We start from the raw sequence: 15,539 nt of genomic DNA, 5'->3' as shown, positions 1-15,539 counted from the left end.
CAGGAGAGATTTCTGAGCACAGAGCCCTGAGCACCACCGGATGTGGCTCAAAATCAAACCTCAAAATTTACTGAAAATCTACCCACCACATTTCTTTTTAATTACAAAAACAGGGCCCGAGAGAGGCTCGAGGGCCAGGGTGCATGCCTTGCACCCAAAGGCTCCTGCCCAGCGCTGCAGGGTCTCCTGAGCACTGTGGGCGTGGCCCTGAAACCAGAAACTAATTAAATAAGTGGTGAGAGAGTATTGAAAAAATGTCACAGGTTCCTTCTACTGAGCAGCGCCCCACTCCGCCCGCTCTTCTCCTCCCTTTATTCCGTGGGTTTCTCACTCGGCGGCGCGAAGGCAGTGTGCACCCTCCGCCCCCAGCCCTGCCCCCGCCAGCGCCTCCCTTCTGGAACACCCATCTTCCAGGCCAGAGCTCCCGTCACCCGCAGGGACTCGGGAGCGTGGGAGGTGCCAGCTGGGAAAGAAGCCCCATGTCTGCCTTCGCAGCAAGGTGCCACGTCCTGACCCCTGAGAGCAGGGACCAGACACACACGGGGCTGTCTCAGGCCGGGTGGCAGCCCCTGGAAGGCACCTTTTCATGGGGGCCTGGGGATCTTTGCTGTTGGGGACTGTTCAGGACCCTGAACAAAAGAGGACCCCGAAACCTTTACCCTGGACAAACCGGAAAATTCCATTACCAGCTTTGCATAACCTGAGGCACAGGTGCCCTTGTGACAAAGGAAATAGCTAAACTCAAGAAGTAAAAGTAGCCCAGGGCAGTTAACCACGAGACCTTCAGGGCCCAATACCTTCCTTTACACTAAAAGCCATACCCTAGCTTATGAAACCTTGTACGTTCCTCCTGACAGATGTTCCTGCCAGATAAACCCTTGTCTTCCCCTCCCCACTATTTCTCAACCGACTCTTAGAGAATATTGTAGCCCACCAAAGTACGCCCCGAACCTTTCCTTATTTGGTCTGAGAAGACACTTCCCTGATGATTGACAACTCATGTACCAACCCCCTGCTGAGAAAGGTATAAAACCAGCATGGCTGGTAATAAAGACGCTCTTGATCGGTACGTATCGTCTTGAGCCCCTGTTTACTATCCTCACCAGTTTTATTTCAGATCGGGACCGCTCATAGAACCCACCCAATTAGGAGCGCTTTCCACTGTTGTCTCTCTGCGGGCCAGAGAGATCTCCGGGGGAACGCACACTTTGCAGAGGCTCCCAAGGCGCATCCTGCGGTCAGGAGACGCCTCGGGTTTAGTCCAGGTGTAGAAGGGAGGGTGGCTGGCTAAGACGCCGACACCAGGCGCGGAACCCTGAGTCCTGTGACCTCAGCGGCGACACTCAGGGAGGCAGACAGGGAACAGGAAAGGCGGGCAAACAGAGCCTCCCCCAGCCCGCCCTAGACAGACGGACAGACCCAGAATGGGTGACCTTACTGGGACGGAAAAGCTCGGGAGACTGGGAATGCAGCCCCTGGGGGTGACAGTCGCACCCGGTATTCTTCCGGGAGGCTCTGTGATACAGGCGGATGTCTGTGTCTTGTCAGCCAATCAATAGCACCCGGGAACTCTAGAGATCAGTCTGGACTGTGCAGTCAGAGACGCGTGAGGGGGAGGTTTTAGCGGGGTAGGTCCCGGTGCCTTGAAAATAAGACGCACAGACACGAGATGAGTTGGTGGCGGGATCACGGGACGGGCGAGGCGTGTGGAGGGGAGAAGGAGTGACGTGAAATATGGGTGGCAGGGTACAACTGGGCCGTGGGGACTCCCGACAGAATCCTTTCCCCTTGGCTGCACGGAGAAGACTTTCCCGGTGATTAGATGTTGGTGACGGGTAAGTCCTCGCCCGGTGCACGAGCTGTTCGCGTGGGGAGCTCTTGGCAGGAGACGTCTCGCCGCTCCCGCAGGCTCGGCCGTGGCAGAAACTCCCGTTTCTTGCCGTCTAGAGTTGCAGAGGAGCCAACTCGGGCTCTGCCTAAGCCTCCACGGCCGAGTGAAAAATGTACAGCTTAGCTGCAGCTTCGTCGCTCCATTTTTTTTGTGTGTCAAAAATTGCACATTTCCGCCCATTTGTCTCAATTCCCAGACTTTCTGGAACAAAGGAGCACTGACTGAAATTTGTAAGTGGCTACATTCCTCTTCCCGCAGGTCACTTTTAGAAAAAGAGAGGGGATTTGCTTTCTGAAAAGCTTAGTGGTTGTGCCAATATGTCTCTAATTTAAGGGCATGATGAGAAAAAAAAAAAATCCGAGCTGCTAGGAGGTAAGTTGACCAGTGTCGACCGCGAAGGTGTAAGAGACTGTGGAGCCATCAACGATCTGTCTAATGACAAGCCACGCCAGGAGTGGTTTGGCTATACGCAGCTCATGTGTGACAAAATGCATGACTGTCATTCACAAGAATAATGGCCCTTCCTCAGGAGAGAAAATGCAGGAAGTGTCTGAACTAGAAGAGGATGTTTGAGGCGCAGGAAGAATCAACAAAATCATTCTTAGCGACGGCAATGACTGGCTCCATCCAGGGCCAAGAAGTACAAGTGACAAACGCCATGGGTCCAAAAGAGTCTGAGGTGCTATTAGGATAGGTTTCATCTGGGGGAGGGAAGAAAAATGACTCATAGCTTTCTACTCGCATCTAAAAATCTAATGCCTTATAAAACACAGAAATCAGCCCCATTCGAAGAACAGAACGACTCTTTATTGGAATCTTACTGTAAACGCAAAGTTGCGTTTGACATGCTCTAGCGTTGAAGTGAATAAATTGCTCTTAGAAAAAAAAAATACAGCACCGTGCTCTTTGCATGCATCTGGCCGTGTGAGTATAAACTAGCAGAGGGTAGGGATCAGATCACTGTCTGGTTTTCTAGGAGCCACAAGAAATTATGCTTTTATTCTGGATCTGGGGCCATCCCTGGCCCCAAATGCTCAGGGCTGACTCCTGGCTCTGTGCTCAGGGATTATTCCTGGTGGAGACCAGATGTGCAGTCGGGGATCAAACTTGGTGGGCGTGTGCAAGATGAGCGCCTCGCCTGCTGTCTCTCTCCCGGGCCCGAAACGACATATTTATAATCCACCTAGGTGGAGTCTTCTTTTAGACAATGAAAGCAACTTTATGGGGGGGGATGTGTAAGAGATAATGACGCAAGAGGGACGATGTCGCTGCAGTGAAGATCGCGGGAAGGTCTCCGAGCTGCGAAGCAGCCCTCGAAGGGAGAAGCCATGCCTGCAAGGGCTCGGCCGGGAGATGGCTGCCGGCTACGAGGCAAGAGGCCCCTGCAGAGAAGAGCAGCGCCAGGAAGCGGGGCTTCAGGGCGGTCATTTGGCCAAAAGGGCAAAGCCGTTGGAGGGTCCGTGTGGCAAGCACGCGTGGCACCAGGGTGGATCCCTGGCACACGCCAACACTCCCGGGCACCGTTGCTGTAAACTGAGCTCTGCGGCCAAGTCCCGCGGGAGTTTTCCCTGGGCCAGCAAAGCTCTGAAAGTACTTAGTTTCCTCTGCCTCCCAAATCAATCCGGCCCCTGTGGCCGGCTCTCTTAGTTGGCAAAATAAAGAGATGGGAAGAGGAAGCCACTTCTGATTAAACGCAAGCGCCCGTGCTCTGAATGATGGAACACCTTTCCTTTCTATTTATTTATTTATTTTTTTGCTAAGTCTAAATGGACCCTACGGTTTTCCTAAGACTGGTTTTGGGTTTTTTTTTTTCTTTCTTTCTTTTTTTTTTTTCCAGAGACGGTGAATGAACAGTAGGGCCAGGGCGGACAGTCCTGGGCTGAAATGGATTGCAAATGTGTTTCTTCCTAAGCTCCCCAAGCTGAAATCACTTCTTTGTCCGCACCTGTCTCCTGCCCCCAAACTCTCCCTTTTCTCCCATTTCATTTATCCCTGTCGCCCCATCTTGATGGGGGCAATCCTTAGCTGTGCGGTTAAAACTGACAAATCCGGGGCATCAAACGGAATGGGGACCAGGGAGGGCTTCTCGGCGGAGGTGTGAGAGTGAAGGAGGGATGTTTTGGCACAGAGGTTGAATATACCTTGTGCGTGGAGGACCTGGGTTTCATCCCAGCACCAAAAGAGGGGGCAAATCAATTAAGAAGCAAGAGTGAGGGGCTGGAGCAATAGCACAGCAGGTAGGGCGTTTGCCTTGCACGCGGCCAACCCAGGTTCGATTCCCAGCATCCCATATGGTCCCCTGAGCACCGCCAGGAGTCATTCCTGATGCAGAGCCAGGAGTGACCCCTGTGCATCGCCAGGTGTGACCCAAAAAGAAAAAAAAAAAAGCAAGAGTGAAAATGCCATCGTGGGTCCCGTGCCTTCGGCACTGGGGCCCTTGGGCTGGGGAGCACCGTGCCTGTGTGTGGGACAGGGAAGTCCCAGGCCACGTGCTGCTCCCCCCAGAGCTCCTTCGTCTTCCTTGTCGGTGGGAACCACAGTCGGCGGCCCGGGAAGAGCCTGTGTGGAGAGAGACTGGAGAGAGACGTGCCTGTTGTAGCTGCGGTCTGAGCCAGCTCCCAGCCCGGCACAGAGAAGGAGGGATGCCGTGGGAAGGACCCCTCTTCAGGCTGAGAGCTCATTTCTCTTCTCTTCTAAAATCCCACTGAAATGACAAAAACAGAACTGAAACAAATGGGGGTGGGCGCGGGGGGCGGGGAATCCAGCTTAAGGTTTTCCAAACCATAATTTCATCGTATTTCTTTTCTGGCGTATTCGAAGTTGACAGGCTCGGGCCTCCGGCAAACATCAGAAACAAGTTTCAGTTGATGGTGTAGACAAGAGTGAAAGGGAGTCAGGAGCAAGCCCAGCCAAGGGCGCTGGAAAACAACCTCTCCCATCAGAAAAGCGTCTCTGGTGTCCGCCTGGCGAGTGCTGGTCTAGTGAGCTGCTCATGTCAGAGCCACTGGGAGGGCCGGAGCGATAGCACAGCGTTTGCTGCCCTGTTCGATTCCCAGCATCCCATAGGGCCCCCGAGCACCACCGCCAGGAGCGAATCCCGAGTGCAGAGCCAGGAGTAACCCCTGAGCATAGCCGGGTCTGACCCAAGAAGAAAAAAAAAATTGACCGGGAGTGGGGCGTCAGGCTGGCGGGGGCGGGCAGATGGAGGGATAGCCCAGGGGCCCCCCTTGCACGGGGTCAGTCCCTGGCACTGCAGAGGGTCCCCTGAATCCTGAGCTCAGAGTCCGGAGTCAGCCCCGAGCACGGCCGGGTGTAGCTCAGTTCTCGTCTCCGCAACGAAGGAAACTAGAACTGCTCTGGGCTTGACCTGGATCAGCCGGGTGACCTCGAGTTTATTTAGTGCCACTGTCCTCCTGAGAGTGGCTCACGGGAGCTCCGGGGAAAATACAGACGCCAGCCCCGGGTCCCCTCCTGATTCAGTCGCTCTACATGGGGCCCCCAGGCTGGCATCCTCCCTGCTGGCCCGGGGTCCCCAGGGCACTGGGCCCAGGAAAGAGAAGAGCGGCCTGATGTTGAGAGACCACCCAGCCAGGGCCAGAGGGCAGGGTGTGGGGTCTGGCTAACACAGAGCACTGTCGAGTGAGTCCTGTCCGGAAACTCAGCCCTCACGATGAGGGGAGAGAGTGGGCATGCGCAGTGACACCCGTCACAGGCACAGAGGGGGTGGGACCCCCACCCGGTGTCCTGGGTGTGGTGATGAGAAAGGTGGGGGCCTCGGGCTCTGGAGCTGTTTTTAGGAGAGCGTTGGTGAGCGCTGTCTCGGCCCGTCACCACTCTAAGGACCGGGTTGGTTCTGCCAGATGGGGCCTGGCGCACCCCCTCCCACATTGCAAGCTTCTGTTTATTTACTTATTTATTTATTTAATTAATTAATTTTGCTTTTTGGGTCACACCCGGAGATGCACAGGGGTTACTCCTGGCTCTGCGCTCAGTAATCACCCCTGGCAGTGCTCAGCAGACCATATGGGATACCGGGAATCGAACCTGGGTCGGCCCCGTGCAAGGCAAACGCCCTCCCCACTGTGCTATCGCTCCAGCCGCGCTTCTGTCTATTTCAGTTTCTTTCTTCTTCCCTAGAGCCCAGGTCTCCTGGCAGCAAGGAGAGAGATCTGCCATGAAGCCGCGTGCCTGGCCTGCTTCGATTTTTAACTTGTATTTGGGAGAAAGTCATAGGGCCACACCTGGCGGTGCTTGGGGATTACTCCTGGCTCTGTGGCCAGGAACCCCTCCTGGTAGATGCTGGGCCAGGGACCATAGCTGACCATAGCTGACCATAAGTGCCAGGGATTCAAAGCAGTCCTGCCACAGGCAAAGCAAGCAAGCGCCAACCATTGTACTCTCTCTCTGGCCCGCAGCAACCTTTGGAAGCACCAAGCAGCGGTTGGAGTGGGAGAGGAATCAAATATCCAGCCCAAAGCCGGGGCCTGGAAATGCTGGACTCCAGAGCACTGCCGTGAGGCTCTGGCCTCAGGAAAAGAAAAAGGAAACAAAATCTTCTCAAGGGCACGGAGGGGATTTCCCTCAGGGTGTAGACATGTCCAGCTTCTCCACAGTGGGCAAGACAGTGCCCAAGGAGGCGCTGGAAGGCGCCAGGGGAGCACTCGCCTCAGATGTGTGTGGGGGGGTTACTTTCTGTTTTCTTAAGGGGGGGCGGAGTGATTTCTTTGTCTCAGGTAGGACGAGCTGAGCCCCTGAAGGGCAAAGGCTGAGCTGTCTGGCATTCCTGAGTGGGGACTGGGCGGGAATCCCGCCAGGCTGCTCCCCCAGGCGGGCAGAGGCCTCTGGGTGGGCTCTGAGTGACCCCCCAAGCTCAGGCTTCTCTACTATATTCTCTGAGAACTCTTTGGCGGTTCAGACCTTATTTTTGAACAAGCCGGAGGCAAGTGAGGGACTGAGAAGTCATCGGGGCCCTGGGGGACAAACGGGAAGGGAAGAGCGGCTGGAAGGGGACGGGAACAAAGGCGCTTCCAGGCGGCAGAAGGTTCCAGAAGCTGGCGGGGCTGCTGCTTCCCTTCTGCCGTTTGGGGGCTGGGTTTCTCGGCGGAGTCCCCGGGACGGGGTCTCTCTCACAGATGCAGGAAGAACAAAGTGTGTCCACGTGCCTCCCGCTCAGGCCTCTCTGCGCCTCGGAGAGGGAGTGGGGAGTGGTCTGGCCAACACTGAGGTTTAGGGCAGTGGCGGGGAGGGGCACCCAAACAGGGGTTGATCATAGATGCTGGGAGGGACGTCGAGGCAGCTCCGTGGGACTCCTGCTCACAGCGTGGTGCTCGCCCGTGTGAAATCACCAAGGCGGGCTTCCGTGTTTTCTCTGCCCCCTCCTCGGTTCTAGGTCGCCCTATGGGGAGCCTTCGGGATCTCGTTCCCCTGTGTCTCCACTCCCTGGGCCACCAAACAGTGGGAGGCTGAAGTGAACGACCTCTCCCGCCTTGGGCTGGAGCCATAGCACAGCGGGGAGGGCGTTTGCCTTGCACGCGGCCAAGCCAGGTTCGATTCCCAGCATCCCAACCCGGGTTCGATTCCCAGCATCCCAAGCCGGGTTCGATTCCCAGCATCCCATAGGGTCCCCTGAGCACTGCCAGGAGTAATTCCTGAGTGCAGAGCCAGGAGTAACCCCTGAGCATCGCCGGGTGTCACCCAAAAGGCAAAACAAACCCTTTCCCGCCTCTGGGCACTCGAGAATCAGGCTCCCTCGGCCGTCAGTCCAGTGAGACGGAACGCCAGGACATGCCTTCCGCTCTGCAGAGCCGGGCGTCCCCGCCTGTGCTCTGCCTTTGGGGTGGGGGCCCCACCCAGCGCCGCTCGGGGCTCACTCCTGGGAGCACTCTAGACCATACGGGGGTGCTGGGGGTCGAACTGGGCGTGGCCGCATGCAGGACCAGCGCACCCCTCCCTGGGCTCTCCCTCCGGCCTTCTTCCTCCAAGTGACGGCACGGACGAGGCCGTCTCAGAGACTCGGGAAGGAAACTCCTCTGTCTCGCCTCTCGGGGAGAGGAGCTCGTACTCCTGAGCGCTCGGGGAAGCCCCAGACTGTCACTAACACATCCCACCCCCTCCAGTGCCCGGGCGAGCCCTGCAGGTCTGGGACCAACGAGTCCCTCGCTTTCCCTGGAGTCGTACCACATCCCCTGCATCATCGAAAGCAGATCCCGACTTCACCTTATGAACCTTGACATGATGGAATTTCTTGCCAGCCAAGACTTCCTTCTTTCCTATGTGTGAATTCGAACCAAGCCTGTCTTCCAGCTTGCTGTATTTTTCTGTGCATAGCAGGATTGCACTTGGTTTTTTGTTTTTTGCTTTTTGGGGTCACACCTGGCGATGCACAGGGTTACTCCTGGCTTTGCACTCAGGAATTACTCCTGGCAGTGCTCAGGGGACCATATGGGATGCTGCAGGGAATTGAACCCGAGTTGGCCGTGTGCAAAGCAAACACCCTAACTGCTGTGCTATTGCTCCAGCCCCAGGACTGCACTGTTTTTGCGGCTACCTCTAGCCCATCATGAATAGTCTGTATCGGGGCCGAGAGATGGGGCAGTGGTTAGGGTGTGCGCCTGGCCCTGCCCCGTCTGAATTCAATGTCCAGCACTGCCTGGTCAGCCCCGTGTGGCCCAGGACCCTGGTACTGCAGGCCCGAACATCAGCACATCCTTGGGCCCTTGCCCTTGGTCAAGAAGTAGCACTAAGGCCCCACAGAACCTCCCAAGCACCGCGTGAGAGCCCCCCTGCTCCCCCATAAACTAAAATACATTTAAAAATGTTAGTCGTTCTGCTGTTGGTGGATACTCGTGCTGACTCCATAAAACTGTCACTGTCACTATCGTCCCGTTGCTCATCCATTTGTTCGAGCGGGCACCAGTAACGTCTCTCATTGTGAGACTTAGCAAATTGTGAGACTCTGCCCGCACTTAGCAAATCCCCGCGGCTCCCCTTACTGTTACTGTTTTTGACATATCGAATACGCCACGGGGAGCTTGCCAGGCTCTGCCGTGCAGGCGGGATACTCTCGGTAGCTTGCTGGGCTCTCCGAGAGGGGCGGAGGAATCGAACACGGGTCAGCCCCATGAAAGGCCCTACTGCTGTGCTATCGCTCCAACCCGTCTCCATAAAAAGAAAAACAAAACATCTAACCCCATGTACTATCTCTCTGTCCCCTAAGATACTTCTGCTGATCACACAATAATCACTGTTATAAATACATGACAGGACGTTGCGTGGGAATCTAGGACAACAGGCGGAACTGCCTCTGTGGTTCCAAAAGAACAGAGTTGGGGTAGGTGCCAAAGTCTGCAACCAGTGTGTGTGTGTGTGGGGGGGTAGGTCCCTAAGTCTATACCAGGGTTGGAGTAGGTCCCTAAGTCTACACTGGGGGCTGGGGTAGGTCCCTAAGTCTACACCCAGTGTAGGGCAAATCCCTAAGTCTACACCGGGGATTGGGGTTAGTCCTTGAGTCTACACCAGGGGTGGGGTAGGTCCCTAAGTCTACACAGGGCTGGGGTAGATCCCTAAGTCTACGCCGGGGACTGGGGTAGTTCCCTGAGTCTACACCGGGGGCTGGGGAAGGCAGAGCGCCTCACTCACCCTGTGGAGGGACACGGAGGCCACAGGGTCGAGGCTTCCTTGGGTATGAAACCCCGAGAGGAGACACAAATGATCAGCCTGGGGAAAGGTGCATTTCCCGCTGTCGATGACAATGCTGTGACAAACAGCCATTCTGCAGGTGGCGACACGGGGCCCTGGGCCGGAGACTGGGTCTCGGCCACCTGCTGGCGCTGGCCTGTCCCTCCCCTCTCCTACCCAGGGGCCGGGCAGGGACACAGCACAGATTGGGCGAGAGCTCAAAGGAGAGAGGCGTTTCTGGGCTTTCCGAGGACAAGCTGCGTGCGGCCTGCTGGGGTCTGGTCGTGGCCGAGTTCCTAAAAGAAAGAGGCGCGAACACACGGGGAAAGTCTCTAAGCCCAGACGCTGCACGGAGGCTCGTTTGGGGCAGAAGAGCCCTTCTCACCAGGGATACAATTGCCCTGCCCGGGAGAGCGTGACTGTCCCTGTTCTGACGTTGATTCACTCCTTATAAATACAAAGTTATCGCTCCCCGGGTGGGAGGCAGCTGGCGCTGAGGGCAAAGGCCTCGCCCGACAGCAACGTGGAAAAAATGGGAAGGAACCAGGGGCAAGGGCCGTAAGGAATAACTGACGGACACGCCAACCTCCCGCCGCCAAAGCCACCAGAATTTCTAAGAAACCTTCGCTGGAAGACGCATGTTTGAGCTCCTTTTCCTCCTGACTTCGGCGATAACCAAAGTCTGAGCAACTGAAGAGAAGCGACAGACAAGATAAGCGAGGGGGAGACACTTAGGGCCTCTGTGGAGTCATCTAGGGCCCCACAACGCAGACGGAGGAAGAAACCAAGTCGCGATGGCGACCCTCTACGTCACTGGCACTTACTTTGAGGCCCTCTCCACTCCTGCTTCCTGAAGGTAAAGCGTTGCCAATTTTGCTTCCAAAGCTTAGCAAATCCCCGCGGCTCCCCTTTAACACGGAGTTTATTACTAACCAGGCTCACACAAGCAGTTTTGTCTTACGGAGGTTTTATTTCAACAATTAGAAGACACTGATTGTTCTCCATAAGGAAAATAAATCTGGCGTGCGGTTTACAATCTCAGATCTGGAAATAAGTGAAAGTTCTGTGCAAACACACAAGAGGGAATTTACATTTCACTGGGAAATCCGATAGGGAAAGGAAAGGAGTGGCAGCCGGATCCCGGAGACTGGGGCCTGTCCGCGTGTTCAGGGGGACAAGGCTTTGCATGCTGGAGGCCTGAGCCCCGCCCTGGCACCTCCTGGTTCCCTGGCCCTCCCGCTGTGCTGTCTGGGCACCGTATGGAAATATCCCCGGAACACTGTGGGGTCGGTGGGGGCCAAAGCAAAACAAAACCAAAACCAAAAAAGAAAAGAGAAATGTTTTCCTTCAGAGACTTCCTTCTTCACTGGGTGGTGCTGGGGGCCAAACCCAGGCCCTCTGAGTCACATCTCCCTCCGCCCTTTATCCAGAGATTTGCAGGACTTGGGGCCACACCAGCGGGTGCCCAGGGCTTACTCCTGGCTCTGTGCTCAGGAGTCCCTCCTGGTGGGGCTCGGGAGACCACCATGCCGAGCCTTCCTCGCTGTCCCCTTTCTCTCCGCCTGCACTCAGGGACCTTCCAACGAGAGGGAGCAGAGTGTGGGGTTCGGGCGGAGCCGGGCTCTGCGTGAGGCACTCGCACGCCTTCGCCCTGGTCCCTCCCGCAAGGCCGCGTGAATGACTCATCGCTGCGATTCCAGTGTTCTGGCCATTCCCTGAGCTTGAACTCAATGTTCTGTCCAGACAAAAGGACAGAAAATTGTCCCCATCAGTGTGACTGCCTGCAGTGAGCCCAGATTTCTTCTGGGGCTGCCGGGGGGCGGGGAGGGGGCTGAGAGGGGGCCCCCGATCTCTACGGATTCGAGGAGAAACACAGAAACACAGATCACAAAAGGGCAGCTCCCGACTTTATCTCCTAATGGCACCGAGCAGGTCTGCAGGGTTGGTCTGGTGGGGGAGCACTGTGGAGGGAGCAGCGGGCGCAGTGGCATGCGGGTGCCCCTCGGGCAGGGGGCAGGGCCCCCTCTGAGGCCAGGACCGTGGAGGCAGCATCCGGGTCGGTCCTCTCCTCTCTGCTGCTCATTCTCCTCCTGGCTGTTTTTGCTTTTTGTGCCCAGGGCTGGCTTGGGGGGCGCTCGGGGGCCTGTCTGCTGCGGGCATGCTGGGGCGCGTGCCTTCCCCGGACGCCCTCCCCAGCCCTTGGCTTTCACTCGTGTGGGTTATGGGGCCGGCTGTGCCCGGGGCTTATGCCCGGCTCCGTGCTGCGGAATCATTCCTGGAGGGGCCCGGGGGAGCACACAGGGGGCCGGGGTCCAGCCGGGGCGAGCCCGGGCCGGGCAAGCGCCTCCCCCCTGCACCAGGACTCAGCCCTGCGCCCCGCCAGCCTCGCTTCATGGCTGCCCCCCGAGTCCGCTCTGTGTTCGCTGCCAGAGAGGGCGCGTGCCCGGGAGGGGAGGGGCCCAGCGCCGGGCGGCTAGGAGGCCCCTGTGGGCGCCTGGGGAGCGGGGTCGGGGCCCGGCTGCGGAGAGGGCGCGAGGCGGAGAACGGGCTCTGTGCTCTCTGCCCTCGGCGGCGGTGGCGGTGTCCTGCACGCAGTCGGCAGCACGGGCCCTGGGCCGAGAGAAAAACCCGTTTCTGCCCTCAGACTCGCACCCTGGGCGAGTTGCCGTCGGCGGGGGACGGAGACACCAGCTGCCAACAGCCAGCCCCGCCCCGTGCTCTGGGTCTGGGTCTGGGTCTGGGTTTGGGGTCTGGACTCAGGCTCACCCCGAGGGGGGGGGCTCTGGGGATCGAACGGGGGTCAGCCACGAGCAAGGCAGGTGCTCGCGTCCCTGTGCTCTGGCCCCTAGAACCGCCCGCGTGTGTGAACCGTCGTGATCAGGGCGTTTCCCGAACAATTAGCCTTTTCTCTCCTCCTCTCGGGGCTGCCAGGGAGGGAAACCGGGGCCTCGTCCTGAGGGGTATGTCCCTGTCCCCCAGCTGCATACCGGCCCAGACCTACGTTCCTTCCACACGGGAGCCCGAGGGTGTGGGGACAGGTGGCTGGCACACAAGAGGAGCCAAGCCCTCTCTCTGGGGGGGCGGCTGCTCTGGCCTCAGTTTCCCCAGCCTCCCTACAGGCTCCTGGTACAGGCAAGCCTGCCTGGGGCCGTTAGGGAACAGGACAAGACGCCGGAGACGAGCCTAGCCCCAGGCTTGGCAAAAGGACCTTCTCACAGGGACGTGGCCGTGTCCTCCTGGCCTTTGGTGTTGGGTCCCACCCCACGGTGCCCAGAGGCTGCTGTGCTCAGGGGTCACTCCTGAAAGTGCTCTGGAGGACCACGGGGGGGGGAGTGGGGGTGTCCACTCCATCCCCAGCCCCCTGCCTGCAAAGCTATCGCTCTGGCTGGGTGTCATTTTGGCCCAAAGCCCGGAGGGTTCTGGACCCGCCTGGGAATGCTTCCTCCCGGGACCGCCTGGGATGGTTCTGTGGCCTGGCCTCAGCAGGGTCGGCCGCGGGCCACTCCTGCGTCAGCCCCGAACACGCCTCTCTCCCTCCGACTGGGCCCGTTCCCCCTCAAACAGGAATCCACTTTCGAGGGGCCGCCTGTGCTTTCACGGGAACGAAGCCCACCACCGCCAACGGGGGTGTGGAGACCCCCAGAGGGGCTCAGCGTGAGCCCTAACTCACAGGAAGGGGTCCCTCCCTCACAGAGACCCAGGGGGCAGCCGAGTGACAGGGGACCCTCAGGAGTCTCAGTCTGTCGGCCGTGGCGTGCCCAGCCTCACCCACTTTACCAGGGGGCACGGGGCGGGGAGGAGGCTGCCCTTTACCTGAGAGCTGGCCAGCGCCTGCCCTGTGGCCACCAGCGTCTGCCCCGTCCTCGAGGGCTTCTGGGTGGCCCCCGCGGCTCTGGTCCCGGTGTTCCTTCAGAACCACAAACTGCGAGAGCAAGAGAGGAAGAGGCGCCCGCGGTTACTCCTCCGCCCTCTGCAGGCCCCTCGGTGCCTGTGGCCCCTCTGGGAAACTCGGGCGGGGGGACAAGGCACTGCGGGTCTCCGTCCGTCCCGCGTTCCAGGGGAAGCCTCGCGTGGCTCCCGGGGAAACAGCCGGCAGGACCCCAGGGCGTGGCGCCGGGGCAAGCTCGGGCCGTGGGGTCCGGCCCACACGGGACGCCTGTGTCTGCAGAGCTGGCACCCGCTACGCAGGCTCCACGGAAAGCGTGTCTGAGGAGCAGTGCTCAGTGTCAGGAGGACCCTCCACCCCCTCCCCCCAAGGTGCACACGGCGGGACGGAGCTTCCCGGGAGAACACGCGGCCACATGCGCTGCCCAAAGGCCGCCCCCTGGAGAGAGACGGCCCCCCTGGCCAGCACCGACCTGGGCAGGAACCGAGCAGGGTCCCAGTGCTGAGTGGACGGGCACCCCCTCCCCGTCCCCATCACCCTGCCCAAGGCGCCCGCGTTACCCAGGGCTGGGGGCCGGGGGCCGCCTCCGCGGGGGCTTCTCCGCCCCGGGACGCTGCAGCGGGGTCCTTGGGCATGTTCAGGCGCCGTCTCCAAGCCCTGCGGGAGCCACAGCTGAAGCCGGCCCAGAGCAGACCGCCCGCCCCGACTGACCAGGGACAGCCGCCGAGAGAAGGGCAGCAGAGCCCAGGGCAGGCCCTCGGGGTCCCCCCCAGGACGCTCGGTCCTGCTCTCCTGAGTGTGTGCCCAGGGGAGGACCGGGACCGCTGTGGGGACTCGGGCTGTGGGAGAGGGAAGTGGACGGGGGCAGCCGAGGGTGCCCTGCCCCGTCCAGTGTGAGACCTGTGGGTCCCACGGGCTTTGGGCACTAAGGCCAGGGAGGCCACGGCAGGTGCCCGGCCCTGGGGTGGTCAGGGGACGGGCCGTGGGCGGGACCCGGTGTCCACAGCAGGGGCTGCAAGGGAGGGTGCGGGGTGGCCAGGGGAAGGTGCAGGCAGAGGCCTTCTGAGCGGGCAGGGGGACCGGGGACGAGGCTCCTCCCTCAGAGGCCTCACGCCTGACCCTCTGGTCAGCCGCAGCCAGTGGCCCCTGGAGGACAGGATCGGCCCTTGTGGGCTTCCGGTCAGGCGGCCCCGGAAACCAAGGGCTGAACTGAGGCCGCGCCAGGGGTGGCCGGGACAGGCCCCGACACGCGGACGGAACACCCAGCAAGGCCAGCGGGCAGGGGAGAGCGCCGGGCTCTGTGTGTGTGTGTGTGTGTGTGTGTGTGTGTGAGTGTGTGTGAGTGTGTGTCCCTATGCGTATGTGCCTCTGTGTGTGTCTGTGCATGTCTGTATGTGTCTGTGTGTATGAGTGTATGTGTGTGTCTCTGTGTGTTCATGTGTGAGTGTTAATGAGTGTTTGTGTGTCTGCATGCATTTGTGTGTATGTGTGTGTCCATGTGTGTGTCTGTGTGTCTGTGAGTGTATGTGTGTGTCCCTGTGTGTCCTTGTTTGTGTCTTTGTGTGTGTCTGTGAGTGTATGTGTCTGTGTGTGTGCATGCGGATGTATGACTGTATGTGTGTGAGTGCATGTGTGTGCATCCGTGTATATTTATCTATGTGTGCACGTGTGTGTCTGTGGGCATGTGTGAGTATGGGTGTATGTGTGTGTCTGTGTGTGTCCACATGTGTGTCTGTGTGTCCATGCGTGTGTGGGTGCATGTCCACATGTGTGTGGGTGTGTGTCCACACGTGTGCGTGGGTGCGTGTCCACATGTGTGTGGGTGTGTGTCCACACATGTGTGTGGGTGCGTGTCCACATGTGTGTGGGTGTGTCCACACATGTGTGGGTGTGTGTCCACACGTGTGTGGGTGCGTGTCCACACGTGTGTGGGTGCGTGTCCACATGTGTGTGGGTACGTGTCCACATGTGTGTGGGTGTGTGTCCACATGTGTGTGGGTGTGTGTCCACACATGTGTGTGGGTGCGTGTCCACATGTGTGTGGGTGTGTCCACACGTGTGTGGGTGCATGTCCACACGTGTGTG

The 15,539-nt window shown here is 58.9% G+C and overlaps 1 protein-coding gene across 1 annotated transcript in view; it reads right to left on the bottom strand.

Annotated features, from left to right (window-relative positions):
• Positions 1-11,098: 11,098 nt before the first annotated feature.
• EGF (epidermal growth factor) overlaps positions 11,099-15,539 on the bottom strand; it is a 43,213-nt gene continuing 38,772 nt past the window's right edge. The window contains exons 21-23 of the mRNA XM_055142765.1: positions 14,015-14,111; positions 13,382-13,490; positions 11,099-12,178 (exon numbers count right to left, since the gene is read on the bottom strand). Of these exons, the coding sequence (XP_054998740.1) occupies positions 12,042-12,178; positions 13,382-13,490; positions 14,015-14,111 (343 nt within the window). The 3' untranslated portion in view covers positions 11,099-12,041. The remainder of the gene's footprint in view (positions 12,179-13,381; positions 13,491-14,014; positions 14,112-15,539) is intronic.

This window comes from Sorex araneus, chromosome 6, assembly GCF_027595985.1.
Source record: "Sorex araneus isolate mSorAra2 chromosome 6, mSorAra2.pri, whole genome shotgun sequence".
Lineage (NCBI taxonomy): Eukaryota > Metazoa > Chordata > Mammalia > Eulipotyphla > Soricidae > Sorex > Sorex araneus.
This window is presented reverse-complemented; position numbering and strand designations above follow the sequence as displayed.